Source organism: Panulirus ornatus, chromosome 29 (assembly GCF_036320965.1).
Source record: "Panulirus ornatus isolate Po-2019 chromosome 29, ASM3632096v1, whole genome shotgun sequence".
Classification (NCBI taxonomy): Eukaryota; Metazoa; Arthropoda; class Malacostraca; order Decapoda; family Palinuridae; genus Panulirus; species Panulirus ornatus.
In genome coordinates this window covers 7,369,965-7,387,464 of record NC_092252.1, presented here as the reverse complement: position 1 = coordinate 7,387,464, position 17,500 = coordinate 7,369,965, and the positions used below count along the sequence as shown (strand labels likewise).

Genomic DNA, 17,500 nt, shown 5'->3' with positions numbered 1-17,500 from the left:
GAGAGAGAGAGAGAGAGAGAGAGAGAGAGAGAGAGAGAGAGAGGACAAAAGAGCTCAGAAAGGCAGTCCCAATCTCATGGTGTCATAGCATTTCCCGATGGTCATAGCGCCAGCTGTCATGCGAACATGACGAGACGGTAATGTTTAACGGTAGTAGACAACTGGGCGGCATTATTACCACACAACAAATTCCCAGTGTACACCCTTTGTCCTCTTCCTCAACGACGTGTTTACCGAATAATTACCCTCTGAATTATGATCCCAATAACTCAGTACTGTACACACACACACACACACACACACACACACACACACACACACAACATTCGTCCAGTTATTTGAGGGATAAATAACTACTAAAAAAAAAATAATGCCACGCTTCGCGTATAATCGTAATTGCAATTACAACATGGAACAACTGCATGAAGTTGCGATTATTCATTCTACGCATTCTACTCAAAATAATCTCTCTCTCTCTCTCTCTCTCTCTCTCTATATATATATATATATATATATATATATATATATATATATATATATATATATATATATATATATATATACAGGAGAATAATTCCTCCAGCGCTTCATTTCGCAATCATAATCATCACATAATTCAGAACGCTCCACTAATGCTCCTACCTGCAATTATGTCTTTTTATATACACTTTCACTTTCCCTTTTAAGAGAAAAAAAAATAATCACTACATGAAAATTACTCTCGTCATAATAATCATACACACGTACAGGATTATACACTAAGTCACATTACTCTTATGAGACATAAGGCGACAACTGGCAAGAAATGATAATTCATTTATTTCCATGGTAAGGAAGACGTATAAATGAGATAAACGAGATAAAAAAAAATATTCTCTGGACCAATCATGGGAACTGATAATCACCAAATGGCCAATTATGGAGAGTGCTGATCACTTAACGGCCAGTCGCCCGGTTAACTATCTATCACTCATTAACCACGGGATATGTTAGTCACCTAATGACCAATTACAGAAAAATGCTGGTCTCCCAGCGACCAATCAGGAGAGAAGGTAGATAACCCAATGGCCAATCAAGGGGTGGTGTTGGCCACACCAGACGACCAATCAATGAAGATGGTAAGCACCCAATAACCAATCAAAAACAATGAATGTTACTAACGCAATCGTGGGATAAAAAAAAAAATGTAATTACCAACCGACCAATCACGTAATATAATCAAATACTTCGAGGATTAATTATACAAAATGTAATTCCATTTCTAACATGGCATCTACTACGAACGACAGATGTTGTGTCTTTAAGGCCAATCAGGCGAAATAGACGTGAATTATCATAATAATCCAACGACCCAAGCATCAGATTACATTGATAATCGATCAAATAATCGGGAAGAGAATGGTGATAATCCAGAGACTGCTCACGAAAATGGGTCATGAACAAGAACAGCCATTAACAATAAATTTAACAATTAAAAAAAAATAATAATCGAAAATCTTGTGACGAATTATGACAATGGGTTGATAATTATAGAACTAATCGTGACCAAACTTGATAATTCTGTCATTAATCACAAGTAATTCTGAGGATCGAGTGAGGATAACTAAATAAGAAAAAAAAATGCTGATAAGCAAAAAATCAGGAAAAAAAAAATATAATCGAGGACATAATTCCGAAAAAAAAACCCCACCCGCTGATAATCGCTCAATTATTCACGACTAATTATGTTAATCAAAAGACCAATTAAGGTAAACGTCAATGATCCAACGAACGGACGAACGACGGGAAATCCACCGATAACCAACCGACCAATGAGAGGCGACGAGGATCAACGAAGGACCAATCACGAGTAATGTTGATAATCCTATGACCAATCATGGACGCGGTAGCATAGTGGGGATTGGAGAGAGGGGGGACGAGACTGGACAGCTTCATTTAGTTTATCTGATAATCTTCCTTTATCCCAAACTCGCTCATTAGCGTTATAAAAAAAAATAACAATAATAATAATAATAATTTGAACGGTAAAAAGAAAAATTATGAGGAACGGGTGAGGGTGGGGAAGAAGGAGAGAAGGAGGAGGGGTGGTCTATTATACCCCCGTCCAATAAGACGGTTAACAAAAAAATAAAATAATTGAGGTTTATTTCAAAAAAGAAATATTCATGAATACGCTCATCTGGAGAGAGAGAGAGAGAGAGAGAGAGAGAGAGAGAGAGAGAGAGAGAGAGAGAGAGAGAGAGAGAGAGAGAGAGAGAGAGAGAGAGAGAGTATGCAAACCAAGTATGGCACAAACATGTAGAAATCCGGTTTTCACAGTACCATGGCTAACCACAATGTACCACTGTGGGCCACACTGTACCTGTGGGCCACAATGTACCACTGTGGACCACGCTGTACCCCTGTGGGCCACGGTGTCCCACTGTGAGCCACACTGTCCCACTGTGGGCCACACTGTATCCCTGTGGGCCACACTGTACCCCTGTGGGCCACACTGTACCCCTGTGGGCCACACTGTACCACTGTGGGCCACTGTGGACCACTGTGGGCCATGCCGTTCCGTCCTGGTTCACGTAGCCACAATAGACGTTCGATTAGCGATCTGGGCAAATGGCCACCTCCTCGTTCTCTGAGGCGAAACTCGTACAAGATCATAAATATTACAGTATATCACATGATACATGGACACACACACACACACACACACACACACCACACACAAATATTCATATATGACTAAATACCCACATATAATCAAAATCACACAGACTGACTGTAAAAATCTCATAAAAACCAAAAGTACAACATGTAAACTGGGTCTAAAAACCTATACATAAAAAATCACCCAAAACTAATCCAAAAAAATGCAAAATTAAAACCTATACAAAAAAAAAACGCCAAAAATTAAGCCACAGTCCAAGAAACTAGAAACCATACGGATAGAGACCTCAAGTCCCAGACACTATAGGTCACTACGACTGAACCGGAAACCCCCAGACGCTGGAAACTAAATAAACAGAAACCCAAGCCCGACACTAGAAACCCTGAGACAGAAGCCGAAATCCCAGGCACCTAGAAACCAATGAGAGAAAACTCTAGGGCACTAGAAACCAATGAGACAGAACCCTCCAAACTCTAGGGCACTAGAAACCACTGAGACAGAACCCCCCAAACCCCAGAACGCTTAAAACCACTGAGACAGAACCCCTCAAACCCCAAGTCAAATAAAACCACTGAGACAGAACCACAAAAATCCCAGGACACTTAAAACCACTGAGACAGAACTCCAAACTCTAAGGCACTAGAAACCACTGAGACAGAACCACAAAAACCCCAGGACACTTAAAACCACTGAGACCGAACCCCCCTAAAACCCCAGGGCAGTTAAACCCACCCGGACTGAACCAAATAAGTACTGAGGGAGGCTATTATTAACCATCCATACACGACTGAAGGGAGGAGGAGAACGACCGTCTTCGGCGACCGTGCAGTGCCAAGAAGAGAAGGGGGCTTGGGAGGGGAGGAGCGGGGTAGCGGGGGGATGTGTTGTGTAGCCTGGGGAGCTGAGCTTGGGGAGCTTGGCTCCGCTGAGGGGTTGGGGAGGAAAAAGAAGAGGGAGGGAGAGAGAGAGAGAGAGAGGAAGGGGAGAGAGAGAGATGGCTCGTAGTACTCACCCTGCCAAACTGCTCGAAGTAGTTTTTGACGTCCTCAAGCGTTGTGGGTGCTGACAGTCCGCCCACGAATATCTTCTTGGTGCGCGTCACCATCTGTGGGGGAGAGAGAGAGAGAGCGGGGCTGGGTTACCATCTGTGTGCGTGAGAGAGAGAGAGAGAGAGAGAGAGAGAGAGAGAGAGAGAGAGAGAGAGAGAGAGAGAGAGAGAGAGAGAGAGAGAGAGAGGCATGAGTGAGTTAATCATGAGTAAGCTCACGGAGTTTGATTAAATGAAGATAAGAACTAGAGATGTGAATAGAAGATGGAAGAAGGCGAGGAGCAAGAGAAACAGCAAAGGAAAACGAAGAGGAAGGCAAAGAAAAAAAACAAAAGAAATTAAAGATGAAAGGAGGATCAATAATGTACAAACGAATAGGGTGAAAATAATGAAGAAAACAATAATAATAACACAAGAACACACACACACGAATAACAAACACATGAACATAACACACGAGTGAATCATATATATATATATATATATATATATATATATATATATATATATATATATATATATATATTAGTAAATAACGAGGCGGGTTAAGCCAGGAGGAACATGACAGGCAGGGGGGGTGTTCTTGGGCATTCCACCCGCCAGCCCTACCCCCCCAGCCCAGTGATTACCTCCCGACGAACTGTTTGCTACGCAAAGGGATCTATTTACGCTTTCCTTACGCCGACCCACTCCCCCGCCTCCCAACCACCTTCTCCCTTCCTCCTCTGGCCCGTCCCAAGAGGAGGGGGGTGGGTGGGGTCAGAATCACCCATTTCGTCCATTATCTGGAAATTATTTACAATTACTTTAAACTGTTTACAGTGGCTGAAGATGTGCGAGGGGGAGGGGGGAGACACCGCAAGGAGGAGGGGGAGGAGGGTGTAGTGTTAGGCAAGGGGGGCCTTTTTTTGGAGGGGGAACTCGTCTTAACCCACCCACCCTTCCTCCTTCCCTTCCCCAACCCCTTGCTGCTGCTGTTCCCCGCCAGCTGGGTCGACCGCTTGTCCAGTATTGGCTTCAAGGGAGGTGGGTATGAGGGGGAATGTTAGTTACTCACACACACACACACACACACACACACACACACACACACACACACACACACACACACACATAAATTTACACACTACGTTCAAAGACAAAAGAGAAGGTGACCTCATCTAACTTCTATTACCTTGACCATTCTCACGCGTCCACACTGACACCGGGGCGATACAACCGCGAGGGTAAGTTATGAGTTGTTTATAGCCTCATCTAACAACTTAATAACATCTTCCCACAACCGTATTTCCCCTCTTCATGATGATTACCTTGTGGTTAGCGTCTGACATCTTCCCACAGTAGCAGTGGGGGGGAAATATATTCATCATGAACACTGCTGCTTCATGCGACCCTTACGCGAATGCGTCATGGGGGCAGCACACACACACACACACACACACACACACACACACATGTCCATGCAGCCACTGTCTACCAGCGGGGGGACGTGGCTACCCTACCAGCACAGCCGTGAGCCAAGCCTCACGCATACGAATGGAAGACCTTCGTGGTGGAGCTGATCAGCGTGGACGCATGCACGGGCCTGCCCGGGGTTCGAACCTCCCGGTCGCGGCAGCCGGTCCACGCAGTCAACCCCGTTGTTCATCCGCCCTTAGGGACTGGTGGACATAGTGGGACTTGGATCTGGCTAGCATACATATGTATGTATGTATGTATGTATGTATTTATCTATCTATCTATCTATCATCTATATATATATATATATATATATATATATATATATATATCATATCATATCATATACGAGATGGCCTTGATTAGGGCACTCAGCGCCTGCGCCATCTCAGATAACATAAAAAGAAAATGGCACAGGGCGTGGTCGCTCGTGAGTCTACACGTTTCTTCGCTCATTACGTTATATGGCCGACAAGCCTTTTTATACGAGCGGCCACTCTCTCCTGCAGGTGGAGCATGAGACGTCCATTTTGCTCTCCCTCCCTCCTGCCACACATGACCGGCCCTAGCTCGCTTCCAGAGGGGCTTCCCGCTCCCGACCCCATGACCTGACTTGACCCGACTAACATACCCATCCCCAGCCACCTTCAATTCTCTCTTACACAGGCCCTCTGGCTTTCAACATGGACCCATATCAACTCACCTGAACACCCGAAGCCCCTGACCCCTCAAGTTATATACCCCTTCCCCCTTCGTCCACTATCCTCCTCCCTTGACCCGCTTACGAATAACCTTTGGGGGGGCAAGGTCAGCCTACTCCCTCCGACCCACCATAAACCCCCCTTCCCCGCGTACCTTCAGTCCACAGGCCTATCCTCCATAGGGATCAAGACCACCTCAAAAGGATCCCCTCACTCCTGCAAACCCCATCAACTCGGCGAGACCCCACCCTTGTCTGATAGAACCTCTTTACTCCTCCTCCTCCTCCTCCAAACCCTGTTATTTGTAGGGGGACTTCACACCTTCCGAGGGACCTCCCGCTCCTCCACCAACCTTCGCCAGAGGTGCCCTGTCTTCCCTCCCGTCTCTTCTACCCGCCCGACACCCTAACGTTAAAAGAGTCTAGAGGCGATTTTCCCCCTCTTAATCATGAAACTTTCCTCCGATCTCCGGCTCCACCTCAGCCCCCCCCCCCAAAAAAAGTGACCTCGGTTGCTTTAAATGTAGGAACTCGTGTCCACATCTTCTCTGAGGGGGTAGTGAGGGAGGGGGGGTTTCCAATCATTTTGGGTGTGGTTATCTTATCATTCCCTCTCAAAAACCTCCACTCACTCTCCCACCCAACTCTCCTCCCGCCTCCTTACGTACACAGAGGATATCAGCCACTTCTACACCCTGCTAAGATGTCTTAACTTCTGTTGAGGCGTTCTATAGCCTTCTGGTATCTCTTATCTCTAACACACACACACACACACACACACACACACACACACACACACACACACACACACACACACACACATGACTGTCTAGCTCCCTTTTTTCTAAGTACCAGTATCTCCAGATTCCTTCCACACGACCATATAACTGCTTGCTCTAACCCAGGTGGCGCGCACGCCCACGGAAAGTCTTCCTAACGCACGCCCACTCTCCTTAACCCACGCCCGTTCTCCCAAACCCACGCCGCCCACAGTCACCAATTTACGCCCACTCCTACCTCCTCCCCTAACCCCCTCCTCTCTCTCTCTCTCTCTCTCTCTCTCTCTCTCTCTCTCTCTCTCTCTCTCTCTCTCTCTCTACCTTTGGGATAATCACCGAGCATTAGTTCGGTATGTTAATCAATTTTTCAAGTGAGTTAATTTTCTACCGTAAATACGGAGTGATCATCGCTAATTCCCTAAATTAACTATATGACGTGAAGGGAAAATTAATTATAACTTCCTCATTTTTCCACCCTAATCACAGTCCACGACCTAATTACCACCCACCCGTTTTGGGGGCCACGAATGTAACACATTTTAAGGTTCTTCAATTACCATCCATTAATGGATCTATTTACATTCATATAAACCGCAGGTGAGCACATGAGTTATTACATTCATATAAACCGCAGGTGAGCACATGAGTAATTACATTCATATAAACCGCAGGTTAGCACATGAGTTATTACATTCATATAAACCGCAGGTGAGCACATGAGTAATTACATTCATATAAACCGCAGGTTAGCACATGAGTAATTACATTCATATAAACCGCAGGTGAGCACATGAGTAATTACATTCATATAAACCGCAGGTTAGCACATGAGTAATTACATTCATATAAACCGCAGGTTAGCACATGAGTAATTACATTCATATAAACCGCAGGTGAGCACATGAGTAATTACATTCATATAAACCGCAGGTGAGCACATGAGTAATTACATTCATATAAACCGCAGGTGAGAACATGAGTTATTACATTCATATAAACCGCTGGTGAGCACATTGAGTTATTACATTCATATAAACCGCAGGTGAGCACACTGAGGGCCGACCAGAATGTTGCAGTCACAAGTACGCAGTTCGGCCTCGCTTGGTCCACCCCGGTACAGTCCAGTGTCAGTAATGGTTACTAACCAGCAAGACCACACGATGGAATGCCCCATCAGATGTGGTATCATCAATGCCCCATCAGATGTGGTATCATCAATGCTCCATCAGATGTGGTATCATCAATGCCCCATCAGATGTGGTATCATCAATGCCCCATCAGATGTGGTATCATCAATGCCCCATCAGATGTGGTATCATCAATGCCCCATCAGATGTGGTATCATCAATGCCCCATCAGATGTGGTATCATCAATGCCCCATCAGATGTGTTATCATCAATGCTCCATCAGATGTGTCATCATCAGTGCCCCATCAGATGTGGTATCATCAATGCCCCATCAGATGTGGTATCATCAATGCCCCATCAGATGTGGTATCATCAATGCCCCATCAGATGTGTTATCATCAATGCTCCATCAGATGTGTCATCATCAGTGCCCCATCAGATGTGGTATCATCAATGCCCCATCAGATGTGGTATCATCAATGCCCCATCAGATGTGGTATCATCAATGCCCCATCAGATGTGGTATCATCAATGCTCCATCATTCCCTGCCAGATATGGGCGCCACGGAGGGAGGGGGGGGGGAGGATTCCACTTGGAAGTTGAGAAAAAGATTGGCTACACACACTCCCCCCCCCCAACACACACACACACGAACGCAGGAAGGAGGGAATGAAGGAAGGCCCCAGACTCTTTAACTTGTGGTACTCTCTCTCTCTCCACACACACACACACACACACACACACACACACACACACACACACACACACACACACACACACACATGTGCATAAACAAACTACTCTATGCGAGTCATGACTATCATACATAGTTCACTATATCCCGATCAATCATAAAAAAAATCCTTGCTCGAACACATACATAAGGACGACACTACCCAACATATGGCACATGAAGTGCGTCTTGCTTTTCCAGTGTGTGCGCGCGCGCGTGTGTTTGTGTGTGTGTGTGTGTGTGTGTGTGTGTAAGGAGCCCGTGTTCCAGCGTCTGGGTAGCGAGCCCCATCTCCTCTTAACACAAAAGATCACAATAACCACGACAGAAGGAGGAAAGGCAGCAGCAGAGAAGGAGGAAGGAAGAGGGGGAAAGGAGTAGGAGGAGGGGAGGAAGGGAAGGAAGAGGGGGAAAGGAGTAGGAGGAGGGGGGAGGAAGGGAAGGAGGAGGAAGGGGGAAAAGCCATACGTCTTCAGGAAAATGTTCCCCCTTAGCTGTCAGGAAATGGGCATGGCTCCCTTAGCCGTCGTCAGCAGCCTTCCCCATCGCCACCACCATCTCCATCCTCCCTCTCCCTACCCCCTAACACGGTCCCTTTTTCCCTCTCCCTTCCCCACCCACCCTCTCTCTCTCTCTCTCTCTCTCTCTCTCTCTCTCTCTCTCTCTCTCTCTCTCTCTCTCTCTCTCTCTGCTCCAGGGGGAGGAGGAGAAGAACCTCCTCCACCACCCCTCACTCACTAACCCCCACCACACCCCCAATACCACCACCATCACCACCACCTTTGTCAACATCAGTGCCAAGTCTGGGTGCCACCCTCCCCACTGTTGCCAAAATCCTACACTTCCTGGATATCCTCTCCCCCACACACACACACAAACTCAGCAACGAACTAAAGATTCCTCCACAATGACCGCACCACTCCGATATCTTGCATCATAGGGATCACAACAACAACAACAACAACAACAATAAAAAAAATGTGTTTTCCTACATGCATTTTCATATAGTTTCGGCTGCCTTTCTCTCGATATCAGACAGCGGCAGATAAGAACGGGTATGTCCCCTCCCCAACAAGCACTATGTGTGTGTGTGTGTGTGTGTGTGTGTGTGTGTGTGTGTGTGTGTGTGTGTGTGAGAGAGAGAGAGAGAGAGAGAGAGAGAGAGAGAGAGAGAGAGAGAGAGAGAGAGAGAGAGAGAGAGAGACCCATCCAGGCTAACACAAAAAAAAAAAAGAAATATGAACCATGTAAGCACTGTTGACGACTTGGGAAAAGTGACGAAGCTAAGAGGGAGAGGATCGCTTTGAGCGAAACTATATCTCCATTATGTTCCGCTCTCTTGCTATATATATCATATCCATAGAGGTTATCTTCTATAACTACCACCCACACATCTATACCACATCCTCACAGACTATAATCTTCTCTAACTACTTCCTATATATCTATATCGTATCCTTGAAGACTGTCTCTAATGTTTACTCAAGATTATATATATATATATATATATATATATATATATATATATATATATATATATATATATATATATATATATATATATCCGCTAAGCTACTTAACTATACCACATCCTTTGAAGTCTATATTTGAAAATAACTAAATTATAAACTGACAAGGTGATACAAACTGCAATAAATCTTAATTACACCACTTGAACGTAACACAGGCATGGCCGGGGATTTTTTCTTAACATCTTTTTCAAGTAAGCAATAACTCATTTTCATCATCACAATATATTCCGTATGGTTCCTCGAATGGCTGAGTGTACCACTTATGTCTTTCCACGTGTGTAACCTCAACACACCCCCTCCGCTCGTAGCGTAGGGAGGCCATATCACTCTATATAAATCCTATATATTAATCAAATAATGTCCGCACGACACGTCCTATATATACATCTATCTATCTATATATATATTTTTTTTTAAACCCATACATCTGTTAAACTAATTAGCACCGTTGATCGCTACCCAATCTCCATTACAGCGACCACATACACACACACACACACACACACACACACGTATATATAAACCCGCTATATCAAACCCAATAAACCACGATTGACGTGGCACTCTTCACTGCGCGCCCCTTACATGTGAGGTCGCTCACATCACTTCACAGCCTCCCTGGCCAGCCAGGACAGCCTCCCCCAGCCAGCCAGGACAGCCTCCCCGGCCAACCAGGACAGCCTCCCCCGGCCAGCCAGGACAACCTCCCGGCCAACAGCCTCCCCGGCCAGCCAGGACAGCCTCCCCCGGGCCAGCCAGGACAGCCTCCCCGCCCAGCGAGGACAGCCTCCCCGGCCAACCAGGACAGCCTCCCCGGGCCAGCCAGGACAACCTCCCGGCCAACCAGGACAGCCTCCCCGGGCCAGCCAGGACAACCTCCCGGCCAGCCAGGACAACCTCCCCGGCCAGCCAGGACAGCCTCCCCGGCCAACTGGACAGGCCAGCCATCATATACATCTCGCGAGCAATACGTTTGGCACGCGTCGCAACACCCCCCCCCCGGCGCACCTGGACATATTTAGAGTACGCTGATGGATGACATACCTGTAAATACCGCGATATGTTTGCCCCGACCATCGTTACCTGCGCCGAATCACAATATATCTTCATTATACTCGGTTAGAATGCACCGTCCCCTCCCCGCACCGGGTACATCGGCGTATAATTCTTGGTGACACCGTTGATAAACAGTTTCAATTACAAGAGCACATTCCTACGACAGTTATGAACCACATTCGTCACCTCGCCACTATTTTACGCCCAGAGGGAAATGAATTCGAAGTGGGAAATGGCAGTATAGGCGATAAAACCCTTCGCTGAACTTAATAGCCTGATGGGTCACGAAAAGCATTCGTGTTTACGCCCATATATATATATATATATATATATATATATATATATATATATATATATATATATATATATATATATATATATATATATTTCGTTTTTCCATACTAATTGCCATTTCCCGCGTTAGCGAGGTAGCGTTAAGAACAGAGGACTGAGCCTTTGAGTGAATATCTTTCCTTGGCCCCCTTCTGTGTACCTTCTTCTGGAAACTTAAAAACGAGAGAGGGGAGGACTTTCAGCACCCCGCTCCCTCCCCTTTTAGTTTTCCATATTCAATACATGTCTTCTAAACAGGGTGAGGCTGCGATGATAAGGTGATGGTAACTTAGCTGCTGATAAAGATAATGATGATGATAAGAGTACAGAGATGGTGAGACGTACTCCATCAATGGAGTTTACGACGATGCAAATGAGCAATATACTTGAGGACATGGGCCAAGTCACCTTGACCCACACGCGGTGAGGAACAGTGAGGCAACAGAGAAAGAAATAGAAAAGAAAAAATCAAAATGAAATTCTACCCAAAATTATGCAAATACGTGTTCTGATACATCTTCTTCTACCATTACCTGAACACAATGCATGGTAATCCTTGATGTAGAACAAAGATTTTTTGATATTAGATGAAAAAAATCTCAACTCACACTGGTGTGTGTGTGTGTGTGTGTGTGTGTGTGTGTGTGTGTGTGTGTGTGTGTGCGTGCGTGAGAGAGAGAGAGAGAGAGAGAGAGAGAGAGAGAGAGAGAGAGAGAGAGAGAGAGAGAGAGAGAGAGAGAGAGAGAGAGAGAGAGAGGCATGATACTTTCATCCGCCTAATCCCGGGGCAACTTTACCTACAATTCCAAACCTGCCTACAATTCTACCGGAACCTGGGAGAGCTGGAATCCGCCGGGGGTGGGGAAAAAAAAGAGAAATATACAGTTCCAGGGCGAAACCCTAATCAAGGCATTAGACCTAATCACTCGGACTGCAGGCTTCCAATAGCCAGGCGTAAGGCAGTATGTCTCCAACCAATCCTCCACGCCAGAACATACCACCTTTACACACACACACACACACACACACACACACACACACACACACACACACACACATACACAAATGTTTACCAAATGGCGTCCTAGTTACGTCCCTTAGTTGCAGATCAACTGACAGTTATATTTCTTTCTTGTATCTCCCTTGATGATGTGATCATTACACGAAAATGCACCTGGGAACTTATCGTGTTTCATTTCCCTCTGGATAAGAAAGGAGTATATATGTGTATATATATATATATATATACATATATATATATATATATATATATATATATATATATATATATATATATATATATAGAGACGACAGCTATCCATAGCCAATAGCGGGAGGAGACAGGTCGAATACATTAGCATCTTAAGGTAAGTTATGCAAAATCCCCAAGTGGGCTCTTAACGTGTCTGGGGCTAAGGTAGGCAGGTAGGGGGCGTAAAAATCAGGGCGGCGGAGACAACCTCGACCCAGATTGCCGACGGGGACTTAAATGAGACACAGGGGAGTGGGATGGGGGGTGGGGAGTGGGGGAAGGGGAGAGAGTGAGTGGGGAAGGGAATAAGTTAGAAGGGGGTTTTGTGGAGAGAGAGAGAAAGAGAGAGACGGAGAGGAAAGTGAGAGGGATAAGAAGGTGAGGATAGGAGACAGGGTTAACAGGAGAATAAAGAAAAAGAAAGCAGAAGATGGATAAAATGCGATAACACACGAGTGGAGGATAATGCGCGGATGAGGCCCGGAAACAAGTGGGTGCGAAGAGAGACGAGAGGGAGGTAAACAGTATGGATGGTAGAGAAAGTAACACTCTCTCTCTCTCTCTCTCTCTCTCTCTCTCTCTCTCTCTCTCTCTCTCTTCTCTCAGTGTTATTCTGTTCTCTTCTTCCCTACGCCCAATTCTTCAACCATTTCATCTATTCGTCATTACTCCCATGTCTTCTCCCGCCTCTCCGTTCCCCCTCTCCCTCTCCCTCAATCACCCTGCCATATGCATCATCTTCAACTGCTTCCAATCACACATCTTTCATAATTGCCTACCTTAAAAGATTCTCACTCATACCTCCCCCTCATACATCCAATATCTCCCTCCCCTTACGCACTTCTCCCCTTCCCTTATCCCTCATATATTTATCTCCCTTCTCTCCCCTTACCCCTCATACATCCATCATCTTCCTCACCTCACACACTCCTCCTTCCCCACCCTTTCCATACCCTTATCCCTCACACATTCTCTTCTCCCTTTCCCCTCACCCCTCATGACGAAACCATCTCTCCCGCTCCCTTCTTCCCCCCCCACCCCCCTTCCCTCACCTCATCTTTTACCCTTACTCTACACACACACCTTCCTGTTGCTTCGCCCTCGTTTCCCTTCCTACAAGCCCTCTTCCCTCCTCACCCTTACACTGTCTTATTTCCCCCCTGTTACTATCCCTACGTCTTCCCCTTCCCCTCTTTACATCCCCTCCTCTTCCCACACCATTTATTTACTCTACGTCAATTCGTCCTGGACCCGGATGAGCCTTGGCCCCATCAGAGGTCATTCTAGGTCATCCGGGGTCACGTAAAAAAAACTTGCTGGCCACTGGAGTTTGGCCGTTAGGGCAGGAGGTCGGAGCATTACGCCGGAGGATAGTACCCTAACCTCGGGAGCTGTGGGGGAGGGGGAGGAGGAGGCACCATGCTCCAATGACATGCTCATGCTCCCACCACAAGGATCAAGGGGGGGGATGGGGAGGGGGGCGGGGGAAGCAGGAGGATGGGGGAGAGACAGTGCATGAGAGAGATGGAGGAGGAGGAGGGAGGAGAGGGGCGAGTGAGAGTATGCGAGTGATGGGGAGACTGAACGGATGGGGAGGTTGAGGAAACATTCCGCTAGGGGGTGACACACGACTGAGTAAATGTTTGGGAGTGATGAGGAACGGGCGCATGGGTAAGATGAGGGGGGGAAGGGATGAGTGCATGGGTAAGATGGAGGGAGGGAGGAGAGGGAGAGTATGAGTTGCATGAGTGATGGGTATGGAGTATGCGTTGGGGGAGCGTGGGTACGTACATGCTCTAGCGGGACCAGGGGAAGTGGGGAGAGCGAGCTGTGCCACCACAACCATCCGACCGTTTTTTTGTTCATTTCTACCCAATTTGTGCAGCTGTTGACCCTCGTAAATCTACTGCTGCTGCTGCTGCTCCTGCTGCTGCTGCACTATTCAACGCCCTCTCAAACGTGATCAGGTTGACACCTTAATGTGCCCTTGTGATCATAATCATCCAACCGGTAAAAGTCGACGACGGGGGTGAGCGGCGGCACGACACGTCGTGGGAGTCGTTCCTCTCTCTCTCTCTCTCTCTCTCTCTCTCTCTCTCTCTCTCACACACACACACATGCGAGCGCTGGCGTCCGTGTGATCGCCCGTCCCGTCCGGTAGTTGAGGACGCCTCAAGTACTCAACCAAGGGGGGCCTTATTTCCTTCCTTCCCTCCTCCTCCGCGACGCTGTACTCACTCTGTTAATCCTCACACCAGCCCGAGCGTCGGGTTACATGTCTGTCATAAGGAGGAACGGGTATCAAATTGTGGTTTGCTCAGATGCTAATGACGAGGACGAGGGCGATGATGGCGGCGTCTCCTCCCTCCACACGCCCGTCTGCCGAGCTCCAACGCTACGGTACGTCCACTGAGTTATAATAGTCCTGTGCGTGTATTTGAACCCCGTCACCTGTCTCCCTTGTTACCAAGCGCCGTCACCTGTCGTCCCTGCTACCAAACCCCATCACCTGTCCTCCCTCTTTCCCGATCCCGTCACCTGCTCTCCTTGCTACCAAACCCCCATCACCTGCTCTCCTTGCTACCAAATCCCGTCACCTGTCCTCCCTCTTTCCGACCCCATCACCTGCTCTCCTCACTACAAAACCCCATCACCTGTCATGCCTGGTATCGAACCCCCGTCATCGGTTCCTGCTGCATCGCAACAGAAGGCACACCCAACATAGGCAACACGTTCTACCATCTCTCTCTCTCTCTCTCTCTCTCTCTCTCTCTCTCTCTCTCTCTCTCTCTCTCTCTCTCTCTCACACACACACACACACACACCTATGAGAAACCATCGGTGAAAACACTGTAGATGGTGCATCTCACTTTGGCAGGTGATCAAAACATGTGGGGTTCAGCCCACCGTGTCTCCAAGATGTGGGGGAACTGAAAGGATGTCATGCAATCTCTAACATTACTTGACTTGGGGAGTCTGGTGTATGGCCGAGGTCTGTATCCTCTACCATTCCCGGTGTGTGTGTGTGTGTGTGTGTGTGTGTGTGTTGCCTCTCTCCTGGCGAGCAAGACGCTGGAGGAAACTGTCCCTTAAAATGTTTACTAAGTCGTCACCTCTTTCCCTCCCGCGTTGAAACATATTCCAACTCTGTCAAGCGATCTCGTTCTCTCGCTCGAGCTGGGAGGCAGTTCTTGGCTTTCAATTTGCTTGTGTGTGTGTGTGAGAGAGAGAGAGAGAGAGAGAGAGAGAGAGAGAGAGAGAGAGAGAGAGAGAGAGAGAGAGAGAAATATGCCATGAATGCCACAAGCTCTCGAGCGTTTTTCGACTCGTAATATCCTTCCTTGGCTTATTAGTGAGTGGCCGGTTCACGTGTGGGTGGAGGAGCCATGCCTGCGCGCTTGTTCTCTGTGATCCCCCGTGCCCTTCCCTCCCTCCCTTCAAGCAACTTGTACAACGGACGTCCGAGGCGATCACTAACCCTCCACAGATTCAGCTTGATCCACCACGCTGATAACCCACTCCTACCTCCCTCAGTCCTGGTTCTCTTGTACAAGTGTTGTGTGTCGGCGGAACCACTGAAATGTTAGCAGTGGTTTTTGGGCCCTCGTTCTTCATCCTCTGTAGTGGTGCGGTTAACGATACGAATCTACAACGTGCCCGGGTTCGAATCCTGGACAAGGGCAGCAACAACCCGGCTCACAGACAACCCAGCTGTTCACTTTCCCTCTCTGTGAGACTGGTTGATATAAAATGAGCACCTAACGTAGTAAGCTAAGGTGTGTTTATACGTGTATATACATATGTTTAGTCATGATTATATATATATCTATATATATACATATATATATATATATATATATATATATATATATATATATATATATAAATATATATATATATATATATATATATATATATATATATATATATATATATATATATATATATATATACAAACACACAAGGTCAAGAGGCGAGACAACACGAGTGTAAAACGCCCGAACCCATAACACACAAACAGCCATCACAAACGGTAACCAGACACCTTAACTACCACTAAGCTCGTGCCCCCCCCCGCCCCCCACTGGCACTTTGATAGTTATTATAGTTCTCAAAATAAAAAAAAAAAAAACACACTAATAACGTCAGCAAGAAACGGCGATGACTTCAGTAACAACGCTAATAACTTCAACAACAAACACTAATAACTCGAGAGCACCAACTACCCCCCCAAACCCCCATCCCAAAAAGAGGGAACAATTAAGAATTCCCCGGGGACGCCGTGGGAGGAGGAGGAGAGGAGAGGGGAAAGCGGGGATAACTTTACCCAAACTGCCATTACCAGATTCCAATGTAAATACAGAGAATTTCTTGAAGTCTCCTGAAGTGTCTCCTAAATATCACTAATCACCCAATTGGCCTGGAGTAGATAGTGGCGTTTGATGGCCAACGACCCCCACACCCCTCCTCCTCCTCCTCCTCCTCCCCCTCTCTCTCCCTCTCCTCTCCCCTCTCCCCCAAGTATGAGAGTGTAAGTATACGTAACTCCTCGTTCCTCCGCTAGTTACCCCTACCCCCCCTCCTCTCCACTCCCCTCCCCCTCCCCCACCCACCCCCTCCCGCGTGCCTTTAATTTAAGTTCCCAAAGTTTTGACTTAACACCTGTTCAGAAATCAATTTTTCCATCGCACCCGTTCCCACATTCGATCGCTCGGCGGCGCCCGGAGGGGAGAGCCCCCCGCGCCCCCCTCTCTCTCCACCACCCCTAGCGCGCGCTCGCCAGCCAGCCCCTCCCTCCCTCCCCACCAACGGCCCTAG

At 47.0% G+C, this 17,500-nt stretch overlaps 1 protein-coding gene across 8 annotated transcripts in view; it reads right to left on the bottom strand.

Moving 5' to 3' along the window:
* Rbp6 (RNA-binding protein 6) overlaps positions 1-17,500 on the bottom strand; it is a 1,275,347-nt gene that overhangs the window by 567,006 nt on the left and 690,841 nt on the right. For all 8 annotated transcript variants that reach the window (XM_071679107.1, XM_071679104.1, XM_071679103.1 and 5 more), the window contains exon 6: positions 3,675-3,767. In XM_071679107.1, coding sequence (XP_071535208.1) covers positions 3,675-3,767 — 93 coding nt within the window. The remainder of the gene's footprint in view (positions 1-3,674; positions 3,768-17,500) is intronic.